Source organism: Calonectris borealis, chromosome 8 (genome assembly GCF_964195595.1).
Source record: "Calonectris borealis chromosome 8, bCalBor7.hap1.2, whole genome shotgun sequence".
NCBI classification, from domain to species: Eukaryota; Metazoa; Chordata; class Aves; order Procellariiformes; family Procellariidae; genus Calonectris; species Calonectris borealis.
Genome location: NC_134319.1, coordinates 11,769,293 through 11,792,582, shown reverse-complemented (window position 1 = coordinate 11,792,582; position 23,290 = coordinate 11,769,293). Strand labels below are relative to the sequence as shown.

At 63.6% G+C, this 23,290-nt stretch overlaps 3 protein-coding genes across 3 annotated transcripts; 2 read left to right on the top strand and 1 right to left on the bottom strand.

Annotated features, from left to right (window-relative positions):
• Positions 1-4,173: 4,173 nt before the first annotated feature.
• Positions 4,174-11,498, top strand: PLK3 (polo like kinase 3). Its single transcript, XM_075157048.1, has 15 exons — positions 4,174-4,332; positions 5,125-5,232; positions 5,319-5,435; positions 5,885-6,014; positions 6,102-6,189; positions 6,741-6,836; positions 7,545-7,740; positions 8,088-8,214; positions 8,606-8,715; positions 8,794-8,911; positions 9,017-9,100; positions 9,289-9,451; positions 9,579-9,708; positions 9,952-10,062; positions 10,459-11,498. Exons 1-15 carry the CDS (start codon positions 4,174-4,176, stop codon positions 10,651-10,653), a joined length of 1,932 nt encoding a protein of 643 aa, XP_075013149.1. The 3' UTR covers positions 10,654-11,498.
• An 848-nt stretch (positions 11,499-12,346) lies between these two features.
• On the bottom strand, positions 12,347-13,030 carry DYNLT4 (dynein light chain Tctex-type 4). The gene has a single exon (XM_075157047.1). The coding sequence runs from the start codon at positions 13,022-13,024 to the stop codon at positions 12,347-12,349; it is 678 nt and encodes a 225-aa protein (XP_075013148.1). The 5' UTR covers positions 13,025-13,030.
• Positions 13,031-14,906: 1,876 nt separating this feature from the next.
• BTBD19 (BTB domain containing 19) lies at positions 14,907-22,353 on the top strand. The gene is made up of 8 exons (XM_075157046.1): positions 14,907-15,218; positions 16,641-16,878; positions 17,300-17,353; positions 18,896-18,955; positions 20,246-20,314; positions 20,673-20,804; positions 21,019-21,144; positions 21,267-22,353. Exons 1-8 carry the CDS (start codon positions 15,130-15,132, stop codon positions 21,399-21,401), a joined length of 903 nt encoding a protein of 300 aa, XP_075013147.1. The 5' UTR covers positions 14,907-15,129; the 3' UTR covers positions 21,402-22,353.
• Positions 22,354-23,290: the final 937 nt, after the last annotated feature.

The window sequence follows — 23,290 nt, the reverse complement described above, 5'->3', positions numbered from 1 at the left end:
GCCCCTGGAGAGGCACCAGGCTGGGCTCTGCTGAATTCCCCTCCCTCCTGGGATGGGGATAGAGCTTTGCCTGGCTGGTCCCGACCTCCGTAGACAGTGTGACTCCCAGCCCCACTGGGGAGAGGATGCAGGGTGGACATGCTTGCAGGATGCTTCTCTCTCCATCACCGGACCCTTTATGACTTCCTTCCATCCCACACAAGTCCCAGGCCAAGAAGGAGGAGCAGAGTCAAACACGAGCACTACAGCCCACAGGAAAAGCAGCGCTGGAGGGGGGGCTGTGTTTCCACACCCTGAAAGCGCGTGTGTGCTCACCGTGGTGTGAATTGGGTAAACCGAGGTACGCAGCATGGTACCGACAGTGCTTTACTTCGGTACTGGTGGGAGGTGGGTGAAATGGGATCTGGCCCAAGTGCCAGTGCGGTGCTGCGGTGCTGGAGCCCGGTGGAGTGACTGCAGCGGGGCAGGGCTCTGGCAGTTGCTCTTCAGCCTGGCTCGGGGTGCAGGGTGCTGGGACACCCTACTTACTGCATATCTGGGGTGCCTCAGAGGCCTGGCAAGCTCAGCGCACCAGTAATAAAAGTGCTGGGTTGTTTCAGGCTTCCTTGGGCCACCCATGCTATCCTGAGGGATGCAGCGATGTTTCAGAAGGCACCAGGCTTCAAGAGTTTCTTCCCTTGATTTCACCCCTCGCTCGTGGCTCAAAACTGGCACCTCGGGTGCCGCTGTCATGTCTCCGCTCAGGGACGCTCCAGCCCCCAGTGGGAGAGTTCCCCAGCAGCAGTTCCCCTTGGCACAGACCCATCACCCACGTCCCGTGCACCCTGCTTGGGTCTCTCCCAGACCCACAAACCCCAGCAGAGGGTGGGTTTCTGGCAGTGGGACCTACCCCATCCTGCTGTGGGCATTGCCTCGTGAGCAGTGGGTTTGGGGTGCCGGCACCTCACACTGTGCAGCAAATGCTGCAGCAACGAATCCTGCACCAGGGATTTCTGCCGGGGAGCAGGGCTGGGACGGGATGGAGTGGGAAGGGAAGCAAGGCCGGCCAAGTCCGGGCTGCTGGGGTGGGACGCAGGAAACGCCGTTCGGGCCCTTGCGGGAAGGGAGGTGCCGGCAGCGCGCTGGCCTGGGGGGACGAGAGTTACCTCCCAGGATGCCCTGGACACGGTCATACAGCCCCAAGCTGGCACCCATGGGCTGGAGTCTGCTGACACCCTGCTTGGGGTAAAGCCTCCCCTGCTCCCCCCTCTCCGGGGCAGCAGCTGAGCCAAGAGTCCCATTGCAGGAGATTTCAGAGGGCTCCCTGAGCCTCCGTGGGTCGGATCCTGCCTTCTGGGGGTGGCTTCCAGCACTGGCATTTTATATAGCATTCCAGATCCAAGTGCTTCCTTAATCCGGAGGGATCCGGATCTTTTCTCTCTCCCTCCAGGCAGCTCTGCCCAGATTTGCAGCTTCCCCTCTGCACATCCCCAGCCAGCCCCTGGGGCGGGTTGGCCTCCCTGGTGCTGGAGCTGGTGCTGGAGCTGGTGCTTCCTTCCCCGGCTCAGCTGAGGGACCAGCCATCTTCTCCCTCCTCCTCCTCGGCAGCTGCAGCCCTGTTCTTTGCAGGAGCTCACCGGGTGACAGTGCCAAGGGAGGGGAAAACCCCACTCCCGAGGGGGTCAGAGCTGTCACCCCAATCCCGGGGAGCTACCCTGCACCCCAGGCTGTGAGGGTGGGCAGACCTCAGGGGAACCAGCCAGGTCTGAGTATCGTGGGGGATGGAGATCCCACAGCCTCTCCAGGCTCCTGTAGTATTTTACCATGCTCACAGGGGAAAAAAGTTTCCTAGTATCTAGACGGACTTTCCCTTGATGCAACTTGCATCGGGTGCCTGTCCCCATTTCGCTGTACACCTCCCCGAAGAGCCTGGCTCCCTTTTCCTGTAACTCCATCTAAATAGCTGCAGGCAGCTGGGAGATCCCCAGATACCCCAGAGCCCCCCCTTCCCCAGGCTGGGCAGGTTGTTGATGTCAAACTAGGCTTCCTCCTGCCGCCCCAGCTCGGTGATGCGAAAACCCTTGGCTGCGATGCTCTGCATCACCACGGACCCCAGCTGCAGGTGCAGGGGGGCTGCTCCCAGGCTCCATCCCTCCTGGAGAGGAGGTGCCCCAGCCCTGGTGGGACACGGGCTGTGGGGTCTGTCCGTCCCCCCAAACCCAGCACAAGAGCTCGCCCAGAGCCAGCGGGAAGCAGGAGCAGAGCTGGCAGCTCTCAGCCCTTGCTGGTCCCCGCTGTGCCTCTGCAGGGGACACTGGGGCAAGCCCCATGCAGGTCGTCCTCCCACCCCCAGACAGGTCCCTTGGGACCTCCCCTCACCCCTGGGTGCCTCCACCCACGCGCTGCCTCCAGACGCTGACTCAGCTCTGCCCAGGGAGCTCCCGGCAGCCCTGAGCTGGGCCCTCTGTCGGAAAACCAGCATGGCCCCATGACACCGCCCGTGCCCCGGGGAGCTCCGGGGCCCTGGTGGAAACAGGCAGCATTCCCCCAAGGGGCAGCAGCCTCCCTGCCTGCTCCCGGAGCGTGTTTGCTGCCTGGCAGTGGGTTTGCACATATTTCCTCTGCAAAAGCTGGAAACACAAGAAAAAAGCAGCTGGATTCCTCTCTCCCTGCAGACAGGTTTGCTCAGGTTTCCTGCAGCAAAAAAGAGGATTGATTCCCCCCACAGGGGATGTGCTGTGAAGCACGGGGCTGTTTGGCTGGGAGTACTCATGCAAAACCCTCAGCATATTTAGGAGTAGATGGAGCATCAGTGACCGGAGCCCTGAGCTGCCCTGGGGCAGCAGAGGTGGAGTGCAGAGTGGGGAAACTGAGGCACAGAGCAAGGGACGTGCAGGGGAAGGGCAGCAGGATCTGCTTTTGAGGGGTTCTCACAATGCTGCTGCTCCAGGTTCGTGGGGGGCCATGGGTTTGTGGCCACCTCTGCCAGCTCCCAGGCCCGTGGGGAGGGAGAGATCCCCCGCATCCTTCCATGACCTGTTCTGGGTGACACAGAGACATGTCCTCCTCATGGCCATTAGAGAGCAGCACTGCTATGGCCCACTGCCCGGACACCACCGCACACCAGGGCCAGCACAGCCAGGCCCACCCCACAACCCCAGAACCCCCAGGAAGCCGAGGATGGGGTGCCCAGGCGCCGAGGAGTGAGGATGGACATCCCCCAGTGGGACAGTCCTGCAGGTTCCCAGTTCTGGACTGGCCACCGCGGGCAGCCGCAGGGGCTGTTTGAGAGCCACTGGGGCACGGGGCTGGGCTGGAGCCAGGGCAAAGGGTGGCCAAGGGGCACCTACCCAGGGGACAGCATGGCCAGGGAGCTCAGCTGCATCTTCCACTGACCCCTATGTCCCCAGTGCCCCATCTGGGGTGGGCTGTGACACCCCTTCCCCGGCCCCTGGCACAGAGTGAAGGGCTGCAGGGGGGTCCCTGCCTGCATCTAGGTTTGGCATGGGAGGCGCAGGGGCTGCAGTGAACACATGGGCTTTGAAATCCCACCCTGGCCACGGCCTTTCCGTGGGGTGTACGTATGAGGTCCCCAGTCCCTAGGGGGTCGTGTGACACAAGGTGGTCACCCCTGTGAGGGCAGGCTCCCTGTGAGTGGATGGGGGGGGCTGTATTTACAGATATGTTTGGGGAGGGGGCTCTGCATGTCCCAGGAGAGGGAGCCGAGAAGGGGTCTCCGCGTGTCTGTGGGGCCTCGATGTGCCTATAGGGGATCCCTGTGCCTAGGGGGGCTGCCTGTCTTATGGAGGGTCTCTGTGTCTAGGGGGGGCATGCATCTCTTGGCGGGGCCCTGTGCCTGGGGGGGACAGTGCTTGGGGGGCCCTGTGCGGTGGAGGCAACAGCGCCGGAGCTGGACCCCCCGCGAGTCACCGCCGGCCAAGAGGTTCCGGTAGATCCGCAGGACTCCACCGCCTCCTCCCACTCACCCTTCACCTCGCGGCGGCCACTTTAAGGGCAGCGCGGGGCCGCCTGGGGGCGGGGCTCCGCGGGTGACGTCAGCGCGCCCATTGATAAAGCCGGCGGGATCCCCGCGGCGGCAGCAGCAGCGCACGGCGGCGGGGCCACGTGCGCGGGGCCCGGCGGTGGCGGAGCAGCCCCCGTCCCGCGGAGCCGCCTCCTTCTCCCGCGCCCGCCATGGAGCCCGCCGGCCTCTTCCCCCCCTTCCCCGCCGCCTGCCTCCCCGCACAGCCCGCACCCGCCCCGGCGCCCTCGCCCCGCGCGGCTGAGACCACCCGCATCATCACCGACCCGATCTCCGGCCGCTCCTACTGCAAGGGACGCCTGCTGGGAAAGGTACCGGGGAATGGGAAGGCGAGCCGCCGCGGTGGGCGTCGGCCGGGTTGAGCGGGGCTGGGGGCCACCGCCCGGTGCGGGCGCGGGGAGGGGCGGGGGGCTGCTCGACCCCCCGCCCCGGGGTGGCCCGGGCTGGATGTGGCCCCTCGGCTGCCGCACGCCACCTCCACCCTCCCCGCCTCTCCCGGCGGGCCCGCAGCAGCTCTGGAAGCTGTGAATCACCCGGGCTGGCTGCATGCCTCGCCGGCTATCGGAGTCGCATCGGTTTCGGGGCGCCCCGCGGGGCGTGCGTGGGCCGGCGGGTGCCCCGGTTCCCAGGGGTGCCGGCCCGCGCCGCTCCGCCACACGCAACTTTTTCCGCCCACTGCCAGCGGTATGTGTAGGAGGTGGGTGCCGGTTCCCAGCCCGGCCCGGGCGGGCTCGGCGGCTGAGTGTGCAGATTGGAGGCTGACATCACGGCAGGAAAAACCTGTCTCCATGGGGCTGCCTTTCGGTGGCCTCCAGTCCCCGGGCTCCCGGCCCTGCGCAGGACTTTCCAGGTTGATCTGTCTTGTGGAAAGATGCAGAATCTGGCCATGGTGGGAGGAAAAACGCCCTGGAGGTTTTACAGGAACTGGGTGAAGAAAATCCCTGGTTGAGAGCATCATAGTTCAGATCTTAGTGGGCGATACAGCGGGAGGGAGCGTGTGACGCTTGCTGGGCTGTGCTGCAAGGGAATGGAGGAGGAGGAGGCTCATAGGCAGGGGCGAAGAGCTGTCTCTCACCCATCCATAACCACCTCTTCCCTTGCAGGGTGGGTTTGCACGATGCTATGAAATGACAGACCTTTCCAGCAACAAAACCTATGCCGTGAAGGTCATTCCTCACAGCCGGGTGGCTAAACCCCACCAGCGGGAGAAGGTGAGTGCTGTGGGTCTGGTGGGGTGCTGGGCTGGTGGGGTGCAGCGGGGGCCCTGCGCTCACCCAGGACCACTGCTTCCTTTCAGATCACTAATGAGATCGAGCTGCACCGGGACTTGCACCACAAGCACATAGTCAAGTTCTCCCACTACTTCGAGGATGCAGAGAGCATCTACATCTTCCTGGAGCACTGCAGTAGGAAGGTGAGCGCTGGTATGGCCTCCTTGCCAAAGGATCTCCTAAACAGAATTGTGGCTGCTTGGAGCAGGCCTTATCTGAGGTGCTTTGTTAGCATACGCCTTCTCCTGGGCTGCCTTGCTGCCTGCTCTTGTCACACGCTCTGAGCTCAGCCATAACCCTTGTGGTTTCGCATGGCACTGGGGACACCACTGGTTACCTGTCCTACTCGGGCTGCCTGCTCATGTTGGGGCCTGGTGGGGCCACCATAAATCCAGTGGTTCCCCTGCCTGTGCTGAGCCACCTCAGCCTTGTGTGGGGAGTCTGCTGAGGTCATGGCTGTGGAAGAAGGATTATTTGTGGATGTGCAACTTCTGGAAGAACTGGCTTTGACCCTGCCTGCCCCTTGCCTAGTCAGCAGGGCTGCCTGTTCTCCTTGCCTGCCATCACCAAACTGCCTTCTCTCCCTCTGCAGTCCCTGGCCCACATCTGGAAGGCTCGCCATACTCTGCTGGAGCCCGAAGTGCGCTATTACCTCAAACAGATCATCTCAGGCTTGAAATACCTTCACCTCAAGGGCATCCTGCACAGAGACCTCAAACTCGGTGAGTGCTGTGGTCGGGGCAGGGTGCTGTGTGGGGAGCGAGCTGCCCCAGAGGGACTTGTGGTGATGCATCACCCTTGACTTGCAGGCAACTTCTTCATCAATGAAAACATGGAGCTGAAAGTGGGGGACTTTGGTCTAGCTGCTTGCCAGGATATCTCTGACCAAAAGAAAAAGTAAGTCTGGGATTTCCCTATTCCAGAGCCCTCTGAGGTTTCACTCTTCCTCCTGCGGCTTCCTGGGAGGGTGGAGGGATGAGTGGTCCCTCCTGGCCTGGGGAGAGGAAGCCTTAGGGCCCCTTCCTGGGGTGTGTGTGGGGGTGTGATTCCTGCCCCAGCTGCAGGCAAGGCAAGGGGGCTGGGGACTTTGTGACTCCTTCAGGAGTGAGCTCGCAGCCGTCGGGGAGAACAATGTGCTGACTATCGCTATTGTGCCTGCCTGGCTGCCCCGCCGGCTGCGCGGGGCTGGGACACAAAGACTCTGTTCCTCCCTGATTCTAGGACAAGCTCTTCCCAATGGCTCCCCAGGAGCAGCTGCTCCTGACCCCGGGAGCTGGGCGCGGGGGGTGGTGGTGAGTCTGTACGGGGCTTCTTGTAGATGGAGGGCCATAAAGAACAAAATGGGAGGGGGGAGGACAGGCTGCAAGCTGAATCCCAGGGCTTGGATGGGGGGAGGTTGTCTGCAAGGGGATGCAGAGCATGCGCTGACCTGGTGCTCTGCCCCACAGGACAATATGTGGGACCCCCAACTACCTGGCCCCAGAAGTGCTGCTGAGGCAGGGCCATGGCCCGGAGTCGGACGTGTGGTCTCTGGGCTGTGTCATGTAAGTCTGTGCTGTTGGGTGGGGGGGGTCTGGGCAGCCTTGCCTGCGCGGGGCGGGGGAGAGCCAGCTACAGAGCAGCCCCAATGAGGAAGTCCTCTTGCGCTTTGCCTCGTGGCTTTGCTGTGGTTGCCAAAAGGCAGGGGGAGGGGAGTGGGCGGCCGGATCCTGCTGAGCCCCGCTTCAGAGCGGGTGCTGCCAGCCGTCCCGGGATGCCGCTTGGGGGCTGCGCAAGCGGGAGCTGCAAAGGGCAAGCACTCTCCTGCTGCGCTCAGCTCCAGTTCAAAGCAGGCTCGGCTGCCCCTTGAACCTGATAAACAACGGAAAATCTCGGTGGCTGGCAGCAGCTGCCTCAATGTTTGTATGGGGCGCGATCGCTGTGCTGCTTCGGTGCATCCAGCCCCCGGCCTGGCCGCTGCCCGCAAGCTTCCTGCTCTGCTTTCCGCCCCGGCGGCTGTGCAGGGGGTGGGAGCGGCGGCAGCGGAGTGGCCTTCTCCTGCCAGCCCTTTCCCCTTCCCCAGGGCTCCTTGCCTGTTGCTCTAAACAGTTGCTAGGAGGAAGCGTGGCCGGATGTGAGCGTGGCCACCGGGGCTGGAAGTGGTGCTCCCGGCCAGGTGTGGCCGGCCAAATGCCAATAACTTCCTTGCTTTAAGTACTGCTGAGTCACAAGTCTGGTGGGGATGTGACAGCGGCACACGTGTCCCCTCCCAGGTACACCCTGCTGTGTGGGAACCCTCCCTTTGAGACCTCCGACCTCAAGGAGACCTACAGGTGTATCAAGCAGGTGGAGTACACCCTCCCCATCTTCCTCTCCCTGCCTGCCAAGCACCTCATTGCCGGCATCCTCAGACGCAACCCCCAGGACCGCCTCACCCTCGAGGAGATCTTGGACCATGAGTTCTTCAAGGTGAGTGGGTGGGGGTCTGGCCTTGACCCTTCTCCAGGTTGGATGAGGCTTTTTGGGCTGTGCAGGGTGCTGTCCTTGGAGCCCAAGTGTCAGTCCTTCAAAGGAAGCAGCCACTGTCCTGCCCAAACACCAGCCAGGAGAGCTGAGGGATCTGGTGTGCTCCTGCCACCTTGTCCCTATAGCACAGGCTGTCTTCCATACTGATGCCAGTCGTGGGGCCAAGGCTTGACGGAAACACAAACTGGCTGTCAGGAGGGCTGTGAGTGACTGCGGTCAGCCCAGGGCAGCCGCTCTGCCTGCAGCACGTGGGCTGTGAAAACCAAACCTCTGCCTTGACCTCTCTGCAGGGCTACACGCCTGAGAAGCTCCCTCCCAGCAGCTGTGTGATGGCTCCAGAGCTGAGTCCCCCCAACCCAGCAAAGAGTCTGTTCGCTAAAGTCACCAAGACACTCTTTGGGAAGAAGAAACCCAGGGGTGAGTTCATAAGGCCCAGGAGTCTCTGGGTGACCCTTCCTCCAGGGAGAAGTGGGTCCCATCTCCTGGAGAGATGTCCCGATGGGTCTCTGGACCCCCTACCCAGGGCCAGCACAAGCTGGACTTGCCCGTGCTCTTCTGGTGCTGGTGGCCTGGCATGGGTGTGCGCCTGGAGAGCGGATGCTGTGCTGCAACCCACGGGGCAGTTCCTCCTGGAAGCCCTGTGTTGCATGAGAACTGGGAAGTGAAAGTGGGAGGCAGCTGCTTGACACCATCCTCACCACCATGGGCATGGGAGCAGATGAGGGAGAGCTGAGCTGCTGGGAGGGGTGGCCCAGATGTCCCCATCCCCTCTGCTCAGCAGTGTACTCATTGCTTGCTCTCTCCTCAGCCAAGAAGGGCTCTTTGGAGGACAAGGATGACATCTCTAAGCTGGTCACTGGGCTGATGAAGACCTCAATCTGCCGGCAGATGAGCTATAAAACTGTTGAAGGGAATGAGGTGAGAACATCCCCAAGCCATGCACACCCCTCTTCAGGGGAGAAGGCAGGTTGGTGATAAAGCCAGGTCTTTCCACAGGGCACCCCCGTATCATGCCGCAGTGCCAGCTCTAGCCCCGTGGAGACAGTGGTGGAGGAGACATCTCACAAGTCTGTGTCCCCCTCCATCCAGGGGATAATGGCCAGCAGCTGTGAGGGTGAGCAATACCTGCCTGGGTCACCCCAAGCCTGCCCCGAGCTTCCTGTCCTGCCCTGGCTGATAGCGGGGCCGGCTGACTCAGCCTGTCACCTTCTCCCCGCAGCCTTTGAAGACTGCATCACTGCCTCTGCCATCATCGAGTCGGCTGTCCGGCTCCTGTGGACCTGCCTGTCCTCCATGCCCCCAGGTAAACTGGTTGGACTGCTCTGGGATGGGGCAGGGTGCTATGCATCCCCTTCCCCATGGGATGAAGGCCCGGCTGCTATTTGGGGTAACTTAAATGCTGCCAGAGCCTGCTGTGGGGAGTCTGCTCCCCCCGGGGAGGTGAGGTGGGCACCCTGCTCTGCTCTGCTCACCCCCTCTCCTCTCCACCAGCGGAGAAAAACCCGGCTTCCCTGGCCCGTCACGAGCACTTTGTCTGGGTGAGCAAGTGGGTGGATTATTCCAACAAGTACGGCTTTGGCTACCAGCTCTCCAACCGCAGCATCGGGGTCCTCTTCAACAACGGCACACACATGACGCTTTCCCCCAACCACAGGTAAGTGGTGGAGAAGGGGCTGCTGTCTCTGGGGAAGCCCCTCGGGTGGGAAGGGGCAAGGGGAGGCTGTGCCAGGAGTGGGTTTGGTGCTGGGTGGCCCCAAAGCTCATGGTCTGCTCCCTCCCAGGACTGTGCATTACAACCCGACCAACAGCAAACACCTTGTGTTCTCTGTGGCCGCCATCCCCGAGCAGCTGCAGGGACAGATGAGTGTCTTGCGCTACTTTGCGTCCTACATGGAGCAGCATCTCATGAAGGTGGGTGTTGGGGCCCTGGGCTGAGCTGGGATCATGGGTATTCTGGATGGTGTGTCATGGCTTGACCACACTGCTTGGGGTTGTGGGACTCTGCTCACAGGCTGTGGCCAGCTGGACACCCAGAGAGTTGTGTCCTGGGAGCGAGGACCCCACTGGGGGTGTGTCTGGGTTTGGCTGTGTGTATCCCGATGGCAGTGCTCCCATGTATGGGACTAGTGGCTTACGCAGACCTTTCTCTTCAAGGGAGGTGACTTGCCCAGCATAGATGACCTCGGGCAGCCGGCCCTGCTCCTCCTGCAGTGGGTGAAGACCGACCAAGCCTTGCTCATGCTCTTCAGCAGTGGCACCCTCCAGGTATGAGTGGGACACAGTGGAGAAGCCCAGAGCCTTGTGGGGAGGAGGCCAGCTGGGGACTCCTGGCTGGTGTTAGATCTTGTCTGCCACAGCCCAAATGCAAGGTCCAGCTGTGAAAACAGCTGTGGGTGCAGGATGCTGCTCCAGTGCCCGGAGCTGCTGGTTGCAGCTTGTCCAGCCCGTGGGGGACATGACGCTTCAGTCGGATGCTTCAGTTGGATGCTTCCGTCTGCCCTGGTGCTGGGCCTGGCGCGTTCCCGCCGTGGGGCATGGAGCAGGGATGCTCCTGGGCAGGTCGGGGAGGAGGAACGGGTTGAGGCAGGAAGCATGGCTCCATCCCGGCTCCCGACATGCCGTGGGAAGCGTGGGTTAAACCAAGCCCAACCTGTCTCCTAGGTGAACTTCTACAACGACCACACCAAGGTGATCATTAGCAAGCCTGACCACTCCTGCCTTGTCACCTACATCAACCGGGAGCGCAACTCCTACACCTACAAGCTGTGCAGCATCCAGGAGCTGGGCTGCTCTCCTGAGCTCCACCACCGCCTCAGATACATCCTCAAACTCCTCCAAGAACGGGCTGAGGCCTAGCATGGGACCTTGGGGGACCCTCTCTGGACGTAGAGGTCTCCCCCTGCCCTCCCACAGGATGGGAGGTATGTTGTGGTGCTGGCTGCCCGCCTGGGCACCCTGTATCCTGGTGCTCAGCTGGACTCGACTGAAACACATGGATGTGGTTACAGCAGCAGGTCTGGACATCCTTGCTGCTCCCTGGCTCTGGGCAATCGCTGTCTTCCCGCTGGCAGCTCCTGCTCTGGTTGTGCTGGTCTTGGTGGAGTGGACTAGAGTGGCACAGGGAGGTGGTGGGTGAGTGCCCTGCAGCCAGGTTTGGGTCTGGCTGTGCCTCGTTCATGGCCTGGTGCTCCAGCCTGCAGTGAGGGCTAGGGCTGTCCTGCCCAAGGTGGTGCACCAGTTGCACAGACCCTCTCCATGGTCTGGAGAGGACCGGCACAGCCTTGACCTCAAGGCTTGGCTGCTGTGGGGTAGGGAAAAACCCCTTCTCAGGGGTGGACAGGGGTGAAGGGCGCTGCCTGCCCTGCCAGGGGCTGTGTGGGCTGGTGTGTGCCACTCCACAACTGCTACACTAAGGAGGGGGTTGTGCTGGGCCAGACTGTGCCCTGTCCGCTCCCGAATTGTGAATTGTCTGGTACAACTTGAGGTTTGATAAAGGGGGGGGGGTGGGATCTGAGGGCTTGCCTGGAGAAGCCCTTGTCTCGCTGGGACCTGGGGAGGTTTCTTGTTTCAAGGCAGTCTCTGCCATGTGGGAGTATTTATGTATCTTATTTATATGGAATTATTTATTTTCCTGTTGGTCTGTCCATGTGCAGCTCCCCTGTCCCTGACTCACCTCAATAAAAATTTATTTGTGTAAGGGCAAACTGTCTGCCTTGCTTGGAGCTGGGGCCTTGGTCACAAAAGGGCTTCATCTTCATCCTTGCTCCAGGGCTGCTTCTGGCTGCCAGGCAAGACCCCTCTTGACACTGGCTGTTGCTGGGGGACAAGGTCAGGGAGGCAGGATGGGGGTGAGGAGCCCATGTGGTACCTCCACTGCCCTTCCCAGGGCTGCCAGGAAGAGCAGAGCTGGCTTTTGCTGAAGCCTGTGGAGCCCTGGAGTTGCCTCAGCTTCTCCTTGCTGCTGCCAAACTCTCATTCCCAACTGTCTCTGCACTTGGACCAAACCCAGCTGCTCTCAAGCTTCTGCTGAGCTGGAGAAAGCAGGAGCTGTGGCCCAGGGGCTGGGTGGGTTGCCTGGGTCCTTGCACTATGACAGCTGGCGTGATGGGATATGAGCTGGGAATGAAGCCAGGAGGAGAGATTTAATCAGCTCCGTGAGCTTGCTTTGAAGGTGATCTGTCGCCTCCTTCCCCAGTGCTGGTGTAATCAATCTGCCTGGGAGCAGCTTGCGCGGTGGGAAGCAGCCTGGGCTGCTCCCTGTAGCATGGCCTTGGGCAGCTGCCTGCTCCAGGGTAATGCAGCCTTTTGGGTTGTATTTGCTGCAGCTTGGGTCTTTTTGCAAACCGTGGCAGTGGAAGCTACAGTGTGGGAATGAGCTCAGGCTGGGGGCTGTAGGATGCACCTCAGTGCCTTGATGCTCACATGCTTTCCTCCCTGCATGCACCATGGCTAAAGCCACCAGGTATGAGCCACAGCTGGAGCAAACCTCTTTATTTCAGCTGCTCTCCCCCTGCAGCCCTACAATGCTGAGTGGAGGGAGAGGCAGGCGCTACTCGAAGTAAACCCCATGCACTGTGGCCACAGCAAAGAGGGAAGTGTTGGAGAAGGTGGCGGCGGCAAAGCTGTCGCTCTCAGGGTCCCACAGCGCCCGGCTGGCCGCCAGCAGGCTCTGCTGGCCCCGCTGGCCCAGCAGCACGTGGCAGACCAGCTTGTAGCGGGGCGGCACCACCTCCTTTGCCCGGCTCCGCAGCAGCTCGGCCAGGCTCTGGGCTAGCGGGGCGCTGCCCTGGGGGCTGTAGGCTGTGGTCCCCAGGGTGGTGGCCAGGGCTCCCTCCAGCACCCGCTGCACCCGCCCCGCATCAAACTTGCAGCCTTCGTCCGGCCGCATCCTGTAAGTGTTTTCAAGGCGGGTCTTGAGGATGGGCTGGAAGAGGGGGAGCCCGGAGAAGCTCACGCGGCTGTGGAGCATCCAGGGACCGATGGAGGGGTGCCTGGCCCCCGGGGCTGCTCCGAGTGAGCTGCGGCGGCTGGCCAGGGGTGCCAGGTGGGTGCTGAGGATGGAGTTGCGGCGGGAGAGCAGAAGCTGCGGTTTGCCTTCCTCTGTGCCCCGTGCCGGGGCTGGGGGCTGGGAGCCGCGGCGGCTGGCCCGGAGTGGAGGGGCTTCAGTGTTGTCTGCAGCCGTCACCTGGGCTGGGAGTGCCACCTCTGGGGAAGGCTGCTCAGCCATAGGGGTGGCCTGAAAGCAGACACGGCTCTGAGTGTTGGGGGGAGGCGGGTTGTCCCCCTCTCCATCCCACCGCCTCTCTGCTTTGCTTCTCCCCGCCCCCTGCAAATCCCACGCTTCCTGGCACGTGGGTCCCTGAAGGGCTGGATGCAGAGGGGCTGGGGGGACCGTGGCAGCTGCCTTCCCTTCTCCAGCACCTCTATCCCCAGCACCCTTGGCCAGCTGGGACTGATCCAGCGCAGCCATGCATGGTGCATCCAGCCCTCTGCTCTCCCATCCCCAACTTTTTCCCCCTGGCACGGGTGAGCAGCTCCTTCCTCCCCAGCTTCCCCAACCCTCCTGTCTGCATCTCGTCCCACACTTACCCCTAGCCCTACTCCTACTCTGCCAGGGTAAATCCAGAGGACTTGTCTCCAGCCGATGTTGTGCTCCGGCTGCCCAGGACCAACCTTGGTCCTGGCAATTCTCAGTGAGCAGGGCCAAACCTGTTGTGCTCCTGGAGCAAGTGTTGCTACGTGACACTGCAGCTCTCCAGGGCCGCTCTGGGACACGGCTCCGTAACTCCTTGTTTCCTGGTTCATGGACAGCTCTGTCCCCTTTCACTCCTGCCCTGTCTGCGTTTCCAGCACAGGGACATGGTCGCTCCAGGCATGTGCCCTCTAACCTTGGCTGCTCCCTGCCAGCCCCGAAAAATGTTTGCTGGTGTTGAATGTGCAAAGGAAGAGCAGGGGGTGAGAACAGCCACTGTGATCACTGCTTTGCACCCCAACTATGGGCTGCACCGGGGCTGGGACATCCAACAGCTTGATTTTACCCAAAGGTTTGCATCCTTTGGGTACTTAGCCCCCTGCACCAACGAAGAGTGTGGGCAGTTGGGCACCCATGGAGCGCAGCTCTGCCACGTGCCGGGGACCCTGCTGCCGCAATGCCTGGCCTGAGGGCAGGTTTGCTGGGGGCTCCTGACCCCGAGCAGGGTTTCTCTCCGCTGGCGGAGCCCAGCCCAGCTGGTACGCCGTGGCTGCCCCGTCAATGCGCCTTTGTCTGGCCTGGCTGCCGAGCTATTTGAGGAAAGTGGAGATGGCTTTTGTGTTTCTATCTCCTGTCAGAGGTATTTATAGCCTGCTGCTGACTAGCGCTGCCAAGCACGCAGGCAGCTGGACCCTGCTCCCTCGGGGTGCTGCTGTCGGCTGCGGGCCCTGCTCCTCCATCTCTCTCCCACTGCCGCTGACAAGCGAAGGTGTGTCCCTCCGTGGGCACCCTCCCTGCATTCCTGTCCATGGGCTGCTTGGGGCCAGCCAGGCTTGGGAGGAAGGGGACGGGGCATCCCCTGGGTTTGGGCTTGGGCGAGGCTGGTTATACTTTTTTCTGCCTGCGATCGCTTGTGTCCTAAGCCGACATGAGAGCTGCAGGACTTTGGCCCAGAGCATCGGCGAGAGAGAAGGCCTTTGCCATTTCAGGCGGCAGATCTCCCCGTGGGCTCAAGTTTGCTCCACTGCTGGTGCCGAGGACCCAGCCATGCCCACTGGCTTTCCATGGGGGCTGTGCATGTGGAGGTGGGGGTGATCTTTGTGCGTTTAACCTGTACCGTGTTGCCTTTTTCAAAATCCCAGCCGCCCGCCTCCCTTCACCCCTATCTGCCCCATCCACAGGCTCCTCTGCAGCAAAGCCCCCGGCTGGGGGGCAGGTCCCCGTGCGGGGGTGCTGGGGCCGTGCCATGAGCCGCAGCGGGGGATGCCGCTTGAACCGAGATGCAGGCCCGCCGCCCCGCTCCGCTCCATCCGGCCTCGGCAGCATGGGCGGGCGTCCCCGCTCGCCGCCCCCTCTCTCCCTCCCTCTGCCCCCCCGGCAGCACGGCTGCCTGGCCCCGGCGCTGCCTGCCAGGTTTCCCTAGCAATGGGCCATGTCGTACGGCGCGGCGGCCTCCTCCCCGCGGCCTCCCCAGGCCGGGCAGCCTCCCGCCTGCTTGCCTGCCTCCCGCCTGCCTGCCCGCCTGCCTGCCCGCCTGCCTGCCTTCTGCCTGCCCGCCTGCCTCCCGCCTGCCTCCCGCCTGCCTCCCGCCTGCCTCCCGCCTGCGCCGCCTTCCTCCGCCGCCCTCCCCGAGGCAGCCCATGGCCGGACCCTGCTCGGCGCGGCTGCAGGGCGAAACGGCGGCCTTCACCGCCGCCCTCCGCACCCTGGTCAACAACCCTCAGTTCAGGTGAGGGGCGGGGGGGCTGCCACCCCCCAGCCGTGCCGAGCCCCCCGGCGCCCGCTCCGTGCTGCTTTCCCACGGCCCCGAGCCCTGCCGGGGGGGGTTTGGGGCCCCCGGGCAGTGCGGGGAGCCCCGGGCAACTGGCGGGGCAGGCATGGCTTGTGCACGCCCTGGGGCATCCCGCACGGCTTTGCAGCTCTCCCCCCGCATCCGCACGGCAGTGGGAGCCCAGGGCTGTGCGGGTGCGTCCCCCTGGGACGGCTACCGTCTCTCTGGAGGAGGGAAGGTCCCCGGGTGCACCCAGACCCCCTCTGTCCCCGGGCATGGTGCCAGCAGGGCAAGGCAGTGTCCCAGGCTGAACCCCGCACTGGGGCTCCTGCCCTTGCCAGGAGTGGGGGTACTGCAGCCACCGTGCCCCCCAGGGGCAGCCACCCGTGCTCTGCTCCTTTCCCACCCCAGCTGTACCGGTGCTTTCCTTTGACATCTCCAAACTCCCTGCATCCTGGAGGGCAGGCAGCAGCCCAGCTGGCCCCCCGTGCAGCACCCAGTGTCCCTACCACCTCCTCCCAGAGCAGGGAGCAGAGATGGAGAGCCACTGGCTTGGCCGTCCCCCACCTACATGGCACGTCCTGCCTGGCAGCTGGCCGGCTGTGTGGATCGCTTCACCTGCTTCACGCTGAGGCCTGGTACAAATCTGTGCTATCAGTGCTATCTGAGGAAATCCCCGAACCTGCTGAAATTTTGGCCACCCAGAAGAGAAATCCCGGTGAAAACTCCCCAGCCACAGCACCAGGCAGTGGGGAAGCGGCTGCCAGCACCTGCTGTTTGCCCACTCACTTTCCCCTGATCCTGCCTCCTTTTTGTGGGGCCGCAGGGCTGGGAAACTGTGCTGGGGGGCTGTGGGGGACCAGGGCAGCAGGACCCCATGCCCCAGTGTGCAGTGCAGGCTGCCCTGTCCCGCAGGCCAGGGGGGCCCAGTGCCAGCCCCGCCAGCAGCGATGCCAGAGGCTTCGCATCCCTGAGCACGTGAGTCAGGGCCTGTGAGTCAAGGAGGCCGAGCCTGGTGGCAGCTGCGCTTTCCCTGGCTTCGCTCTGCCAAAAGAGAAAGCCACTTTCTCCAGCTGTCCTGGGCCTTTCTCTGCCCTGCTCTGTGCCAGCACCCATGGCCGTCTGTGTTGGCACCCATGGCTGGCTGTGCCAGCACCCATGGCCGGCTGTCCTCTGGCTTCCAGAGGACCCATCTTGCTCACCCCGCCTGCATCATTTAGATGGCCGCAAGGAGCCACCAGCAAAGAGCATCCGTGCCTGGGAAAAGCCCCGCGTTAAAACTAAAGGGCACTGCCCTGCTAGGACGGGCACCCAGCTGGTCCCATCCCGTGCCTCGGCTTCCCAAGCACCCCATCCCTGACAGTCCCCTCTCCCCCGCAGTGACGTGACGTTCGTGGTGGGCCGGGAGCAGCAGAAGGTGTTTGCGCACCGCTGCGTGCTGGCGTGCCGCTGCCAGGCTTTCCAGGGGATGCTCGGCCAGGGGCTGGCAGGCAGCGAGGACCCCCCCAGCAGCATCCCACCCCAGGGCCCCTTCATCCTGGGCAACGTGCAGCCCGAGGTCTTCCTGGCGGTCATTGAGTTCCTCTACACCAACAGTGTCACCCTCAACAGCCACATCGTGAGTGGGGATGGGGCTGGCAGGGACTGTGGGCATGGGAGGGACAAGGAGAGGATGCAGGGGTAGGGGGTGCTTTGCAGCTCCTGGGGTGCCAAAAGTGGAGGGGGTGCTCTGCATAATGCTTTCTGGCTGGCTAACAGTGCAGTGAGTGTGTGGGGTCTCAGCCCAGCACAGTGGGGTGTACAGAGCAACTTGCCCCACATGTGTCTTGGGACAGCTGGCTGTGCACATCCTGAATGCTGGGAATGGGGACACCAGAGCAGGACACCTTCATATGCCCCCATGCGGCATCCCCTTCCCCCTCCATGCCCCACCTGGGAGCTCCCACGGAGGCAGGAGGACATGTGCCCTTGGCCCCTGGGCTGCCGTGCCTGTCCGTGACCCTGCACGCCAATGCTTACAAGGTCTCTCTTGCCTGCAGGCGCTGGAGGTGCTGACCTCGTCGGTGGAGTACGGCCTGCAGGACTTGTGCAAGGTACGGCTCTGCTTAGACTGGGGGTGGTGGTCCCCGAGTGCCCCCGTGCTGAGGAGCACCCCAAGATGGTCCCTGCATGGCTGGTGGCTGGAGGTGGCTCTGAGGACAGCAGTGTGGTGCATCACCCAGGTCCATCGCAGGCTCGGTCCCTGCTTCTCGATCCTGGAGGGTCTTTCCGGTGGGATCTCCCTTGAGGGGATGCAGCACCGGCATCCCCTGGCTGGGGGCAGGGAGCCCTGCGGGGCCGGGGAATCCCGGGAAAGGGCATGGGGCCTCACGTCTCCCGCACGGCAAAGGGCAGCAGGAAAGCCCCGATGCCATCGCCCACGGGTGCCCTCCAGTCATCTGGCAGGATGATGCCATAGGGAAAGCCCCCGGTCCTGGGCAGCGCTCAGCACCCCAGCTGTGCTGCTGCTAAGGGGGTGCTGCTTCAGGCGGGAAAGTTTTGAGAAGGCAGCAGGGAGCGAAAAGGAAGTGTGGGAGCCGGACGAGGAGGGGGCAGGGAGCTGGAGCGGCTCGGCATTGGGGAGGGCGGCCGGGCCACGTCATCAGAGCGATTCCTGAATTACGGCTGGGCCGATCGCGTGACCCGCCATCTCGCGCCCGGACTTCCCCTCCCTTCCCACCGCGCTGGGGAAGGACCTCGCTGAGGAGCTGAGTAACCGCGGGCTGCTGTGTGCCGGGGCAGCGGGACGGGACCTGCCCCATCACCCCGTGGGGACAAGCTCAGCCAAAGCCCAGATGTGTCTGGGCAGGGAAGGGACATAAGGGGTGTTGCAGAAAGGGAGACCCAGTGCCCTGGCCACACGAGGCCCACCCCACCATCCAGCAAATGCATCCTTGGGGGAATGTCCTGCAGCGGGGAGAGCTGTAGGGGAGGGGTGGGACGGAAGGGGCTGACCAAGGACAAGCCGGGGAAGCCCATGGCTGTGTCCCCAGCTGCAGGGTGACCTCATCTCCCTCCCGCCAGTGACTCAGGGCCCTTCTGCTCCAGCTGACGGCTCCTCCCTGCATGTCACATCCCCTTGGGTTGCCCAGGGACTGTGACCCCTTTGCATGGGAGGCAGCTGAGATGGGCAGGAGGGAGGTCCTGCTCCCTGACACATGTGCCCGTCTGGCTGCATCCCACCTGCATCGCCCGCGTTTGGGCTGCAGCCAAAGCTGCTGATCCCCCAACAGTCACAGGCAGAGAGCAGCTGGCAGGCAGGGCTGGGCAAAGCTGGGGTCACCCAGTGCATTGCGGCCAGCACCAGGGCCATTCCCTGTGGCAGGAGATGGCTAGTGACCGTGGCCAGGGCTAGGTGGCCCACCTGGGGCTATGAGGTTGGCTGGGGTTTGATCACATCAAGCTTGGTCCCTGGCTGAATCAGTGCCCAGGCTGGCTGCCCACAGCCCATCGCTGCCTTATGAAACCCTGCGGGGCTGGAGGTGCCTCCACCCCATGTCCCGTGTCCTGGGGGCTCAGGGGATGCTGAGAGTCACGGGAGGGGGTGGCGGGGCTGGGTCCCCGCTCTGCTCACCCTCTTTCCATCTGCTTTCCAGCTCTGCGTCAAGTTCATCAAGGACACGCTGAGCGTGGAGCAGGTCTGCGAGGCTCTGCAGGTGAGTGTGACCCCAGTGGGGTCACAGAGGGTTAAAAATAACCTGTCTGATTTTAGGGTAGGAGCTGGCCTCCTGCTCTTGGTTGGATGGTGGGGCAGGATTTCCTACCCACCCCTGGCCAAGCAGCTGCCCTACCAGCTCCTGGGCACGTTGTACCAGGGCTGCAAGGGACACCAGGGCCACCACAACCTGGCAGGGAAATGTCCTCACGCTGCCCTGAGCAGGGCTGGCCAGAGCTCACCAGTGCCAGGGCCTTGCCATCATCTGCATGAAACTGGGAGGCACTGGGTTTCTGGGAGCTCTCATGGTTTTGAGGCCAGTCCCAAAAACCCTGCTGAAAGTTGGGGCACCTAAAAATAGCCTTGGGGAAGTCCCAATGGCCCTGCCATGCTGCTTGGTAGCACCAAGGCTGCTCCCCAGAGAAGGGGGATTTGTTCCATCTCTCACAAGCCGAAGCGATGCTCTTGGGGCAAGATGCCGGCCCCAGAGCACATAGGCTCCCACCAGACATGGTGCCAGACCACTGCGGCATAAAGAGAGCTAAAACTGGCCTGGAGGAAACAAACAGAAAACCCCAAAACCCCAGAACAAAACAAACCTGAAGAAAACATCTCGCCTTTCCTCCCCGCTTGCGTCAATGCTGGTCCCCTGCCGTGGTGGAGGGGGAGGTGATGTTTGCCCTGCCTGTGCTGGTCCCGAGGACCCTGCATGCAGGGACTGCCACCACGGGGGGGGACAGGGACGTATCCTCCTGGTGTCCAGGTGGGCAGTGCCAGCCCTGGGACGAGCATCGCTGAGTAGGGCTGGGGGAGGATGAGAGCACCCCAAATTCCTGCTGCAGTGGGGATGGCAGCTATGGGGCAGACTGGGGCTGACACCAGGGCATGGAGCACATGTGGGGGGCTCTAAGCTGACCCTGTGCCCATGCAAGGAGCACTGGGGACGGGTGGCCCCATGTCCCCGCAGTGTGGCCTTGTGAGAGCAACGCCGGGGCCCCTCGCCCACCCGGGGCTGGGTGACGTCCCTGAGCAGCGGTGGAAAATCAGGGGCTTCCTGCTGACGGCAGGGCTGAGTGACCGTTGTAGGCGGTAGAGCCACCAAACCCTTTGCTGTGGGGCAGGCCAGGAAAGGAGGGCACCTTGGTGCCCCTTCCTCATCACACTGTGGCACCCACGCATGGGGATGCTCGCCTCACCTGGGTCCCTGAGAGTGCCCGTGTCTCTGTAGGGCTTTGGCAGGGGTGTCCCTCCTGCCCCGGACCCCCTCGCAGGTGTCTGTGTTGTCCCACAGGCTGCGGTGACCTATGGGCAGGCAGACCTCCAGCAGCACTGCCTGGCCTTCATTGAGGGCTGCACCGCGGTACGGCTGCGGGCGATGGGGGAGCATGGCATGGGGTACCCCAGGGCATGGGGAGCACCGGGGGCACGTGGCATGGGGAACACTGGGGGACACAGCACGAGGCAGGGGGGCAGGGTCCCTAAGAATGGGGAGGCTGGGCAGGGGAGGAAAGGGAGCAAATGGTGTTTGGGGGGAAGATGCTGGGTGACAGGTAGAGGCTGGCTGGGTGGTACTGGGGTGCCAGGGGATGGGGGTCCGGGTGGGGGGATGCTGGAGTGCCAGGCAGGGATGGCACCAGGATGGGTCCGATGGCCCATGGAGGATCGGGGCTAGTGTAGGGTCCCAGTACCAGCGCCGCGGTGCTGTGGTGTGCTGGCAGGCGGTGGTGCAGACGCAGGGCTTCCACGAGCTCTCCGACGTGGTGCTGGCACAGGTGCTCCGCAGTGACCGCCTGGCCGTGGACGAGCTGGACCTCGTGCAGGCCGTGCGGGAGTGGGCACACGTCAGCTCGGTGAGTGCAATACAAGCAGTGATGGGGGGGTTGGTCCTGGCTGCCCCTCCAGGCAAAGCCACCCAGGGGTGCCCGGCCCCCTCACCAGCCCAGGCAGGCAACCCAGGCACCCTGCCTCTGAGCCCAGGGCTGTGCGATGGGCACAGAGGCTGTGTTCCCCCCAAACACCCCCGGTGCCCAAGGCATCACCAGCCCCATTCCTCACATCCCGCAGGCTGTCTTGGAGCGCCCAGTGCCCGAGGTGGCCGCCCTGCCTGTGCGGGAGCTGCGCCTGCCTTTGCTGGCACCCAGCGAGCTGGCGACGCTGGAGAGCCACAACCAGCGGGACCTGCTCATCCCGGTGAGGTGCTACCTCCCCTTGGGGTGCCCCGGCTCACTTCTGGGGCTGGAGAATGCTGCGGGGCCGGGTTTGGGGGGGACTATGCTGTGGCCATGCTGATGCCCCCATCCCTGTCCCTGTAGGTGGAGAGCATCGCGGCAGCCTGGCGGTCCCACGCGCTGAGGAAGGGCAGCGGGGTGCCCTCACGCCTCTGCCGGCCCCGGCGCGGCACGCGGCCCCGTGACCACCACCGCCAGCTGGACCCACACGCCAAGTAGGGGCCCGGTGCCGAGGTCCCCCCAGCCTGACCCGGGGGCTCGGGCAGCGGCAGTGCCCCCCGGCCTGGTGCTCCGCAGTGGGGCAGGCTGAGGGGCTGGGCACTGCCGGAGGAGCCGCCGCAGCCAAGAGCATCAATAAAGCCCTTTGCCCCAAGCCACAGCTTCGGGGTCAGGGCAGGATGCCCGGGTCACCCCAGAAAGGGGTGCAGGGACTGGCAGGGTTGGAGCTGGGCCATGGGGTGGGTGCGAGGACGCCCAGGCGCCGTGGCACTCGCACGCAGCCCGGGCGGTGACCCCAGGGGTGGCAGGGCTGCAGGGTCCCTTGAGGGACGGGGGCACAGGGCGAGCTCCCCCTTTCCCAACTCCACTGCTGCCCCGCAGCCGGGCCCTGCGCTGGGGCCCTTCCCCAGGGCCGTGCTGCCCTCCCCCGGCGGCGGGGCCGTGCTGCAGCAGGCAGCGAGCGCTGGCACCGGCCCGGGCAGGGGCACAACCCTCCAGCCCGTGGCAGGAGTGGGGAAGGGATGGGGAGCCTGGGGCTTAGCGGGGGGTAAGTGGGACGGGAGACCCCAGCATCTTTGCACCCACCCAGCACCGCTGCACTAATGCCAGTGCCCCCCCCCGAGACCCACCCCAAGCTCTGCCAGCAGCCCCCAGCCCCTCATAGCGCCAGGGTGGGGAGACAGGCCAGCAGCCCCCCATGTGCCACACACACTCTTACACACCTCTGCACAGTGTGCACCCCCCCACCTGCACACCCCATTGCGTGTGCACACGCAGCTGGGTCTGTCTCAAGCATCCCCCCCACCCCCCACCCCCAGATGTCACCCCCAGGAGAAAGGGCCGGACACGGCAGGTAATTTATATATAATATATATATTTACTCTTTAAAAATAAACCTTCAGTCCCCACTACCGCCTGTACAAACTACAAAAATAAACCTTTGCTCTCTTTGATATAAATAACTTAGATGGCGTGTTGGGGGGGGAAGAGGGGGGGGCTGCCCACCGTGCCCACGCCTGGCACGGGGATGGGGTCCCCGGGCCACCCCAGCTCAGCGGCAGTGTCTGGGGGCCGGGGGGGACTGGGGTGACGGGCACGGCAAACACCGCTGGAGTTAAAGTGCTGGGTAACGGTGCAGACGGTGCCCGGGATGGGGACAGGGACAGGGGCTGGCCTCAGAGACAGCCCCGCTGCACGGGGACATGGTGAGAAATTTGCTTTCCCAGAGAGATGTGCCCGGTGGCACTGTGGGCACCCACGTGAGCGTGCGCTGCCGCGGGTGTGCATCAGCATGTGCTGTCACCAGGGCAGAGCACGAGCGTTGCACGAGGGCCGTGACTGTGGGACAGCTCAGGGGTTCGGCACAGCAAGGACCACCCCAAGGACCCCCCCAAAACTCTGCCTGTGCGGTGGGAGCAACAGGCTCCCTGGCTCCGTGGCATGTCCCCTATCTCCAGCACTCTCATGCTCACCAGTGGGGAAACTGAGGCACGGAGCAGAGTGTCAAAGGGGGTGAGCTGCCCATGGCCACCCAGCACCCCATGGAGCAGGGGCATGAACCAGGTCTGCGTTCCCGCCTTGGGCTCCTGCTGCCTCCGCTGGGCAGCCCTGCACTGGCAAAGGGTCTGCCCCCTCCCCGCCTGCACCCTGGGCAGCTGGGCGAGGCCGTAGGCTGAGAAATAAATCTTTTAAAATAAGCTTAAAAATATATATCTCTCTATAGATAGTTTCCCTTTGCAATAAATAAAGGTGGGGGTGCCCGCCCCAGGCCTTGCCCACGGCACCCCAGGGCACAGCTGGCTCTGGGGCTGCCCCCTTATTGGGATGGGGGGCACCAGGGCACCCTGTTGGGGCACCCCAGCATGTGGCCCGGGTGGGGGGTCCCAGGA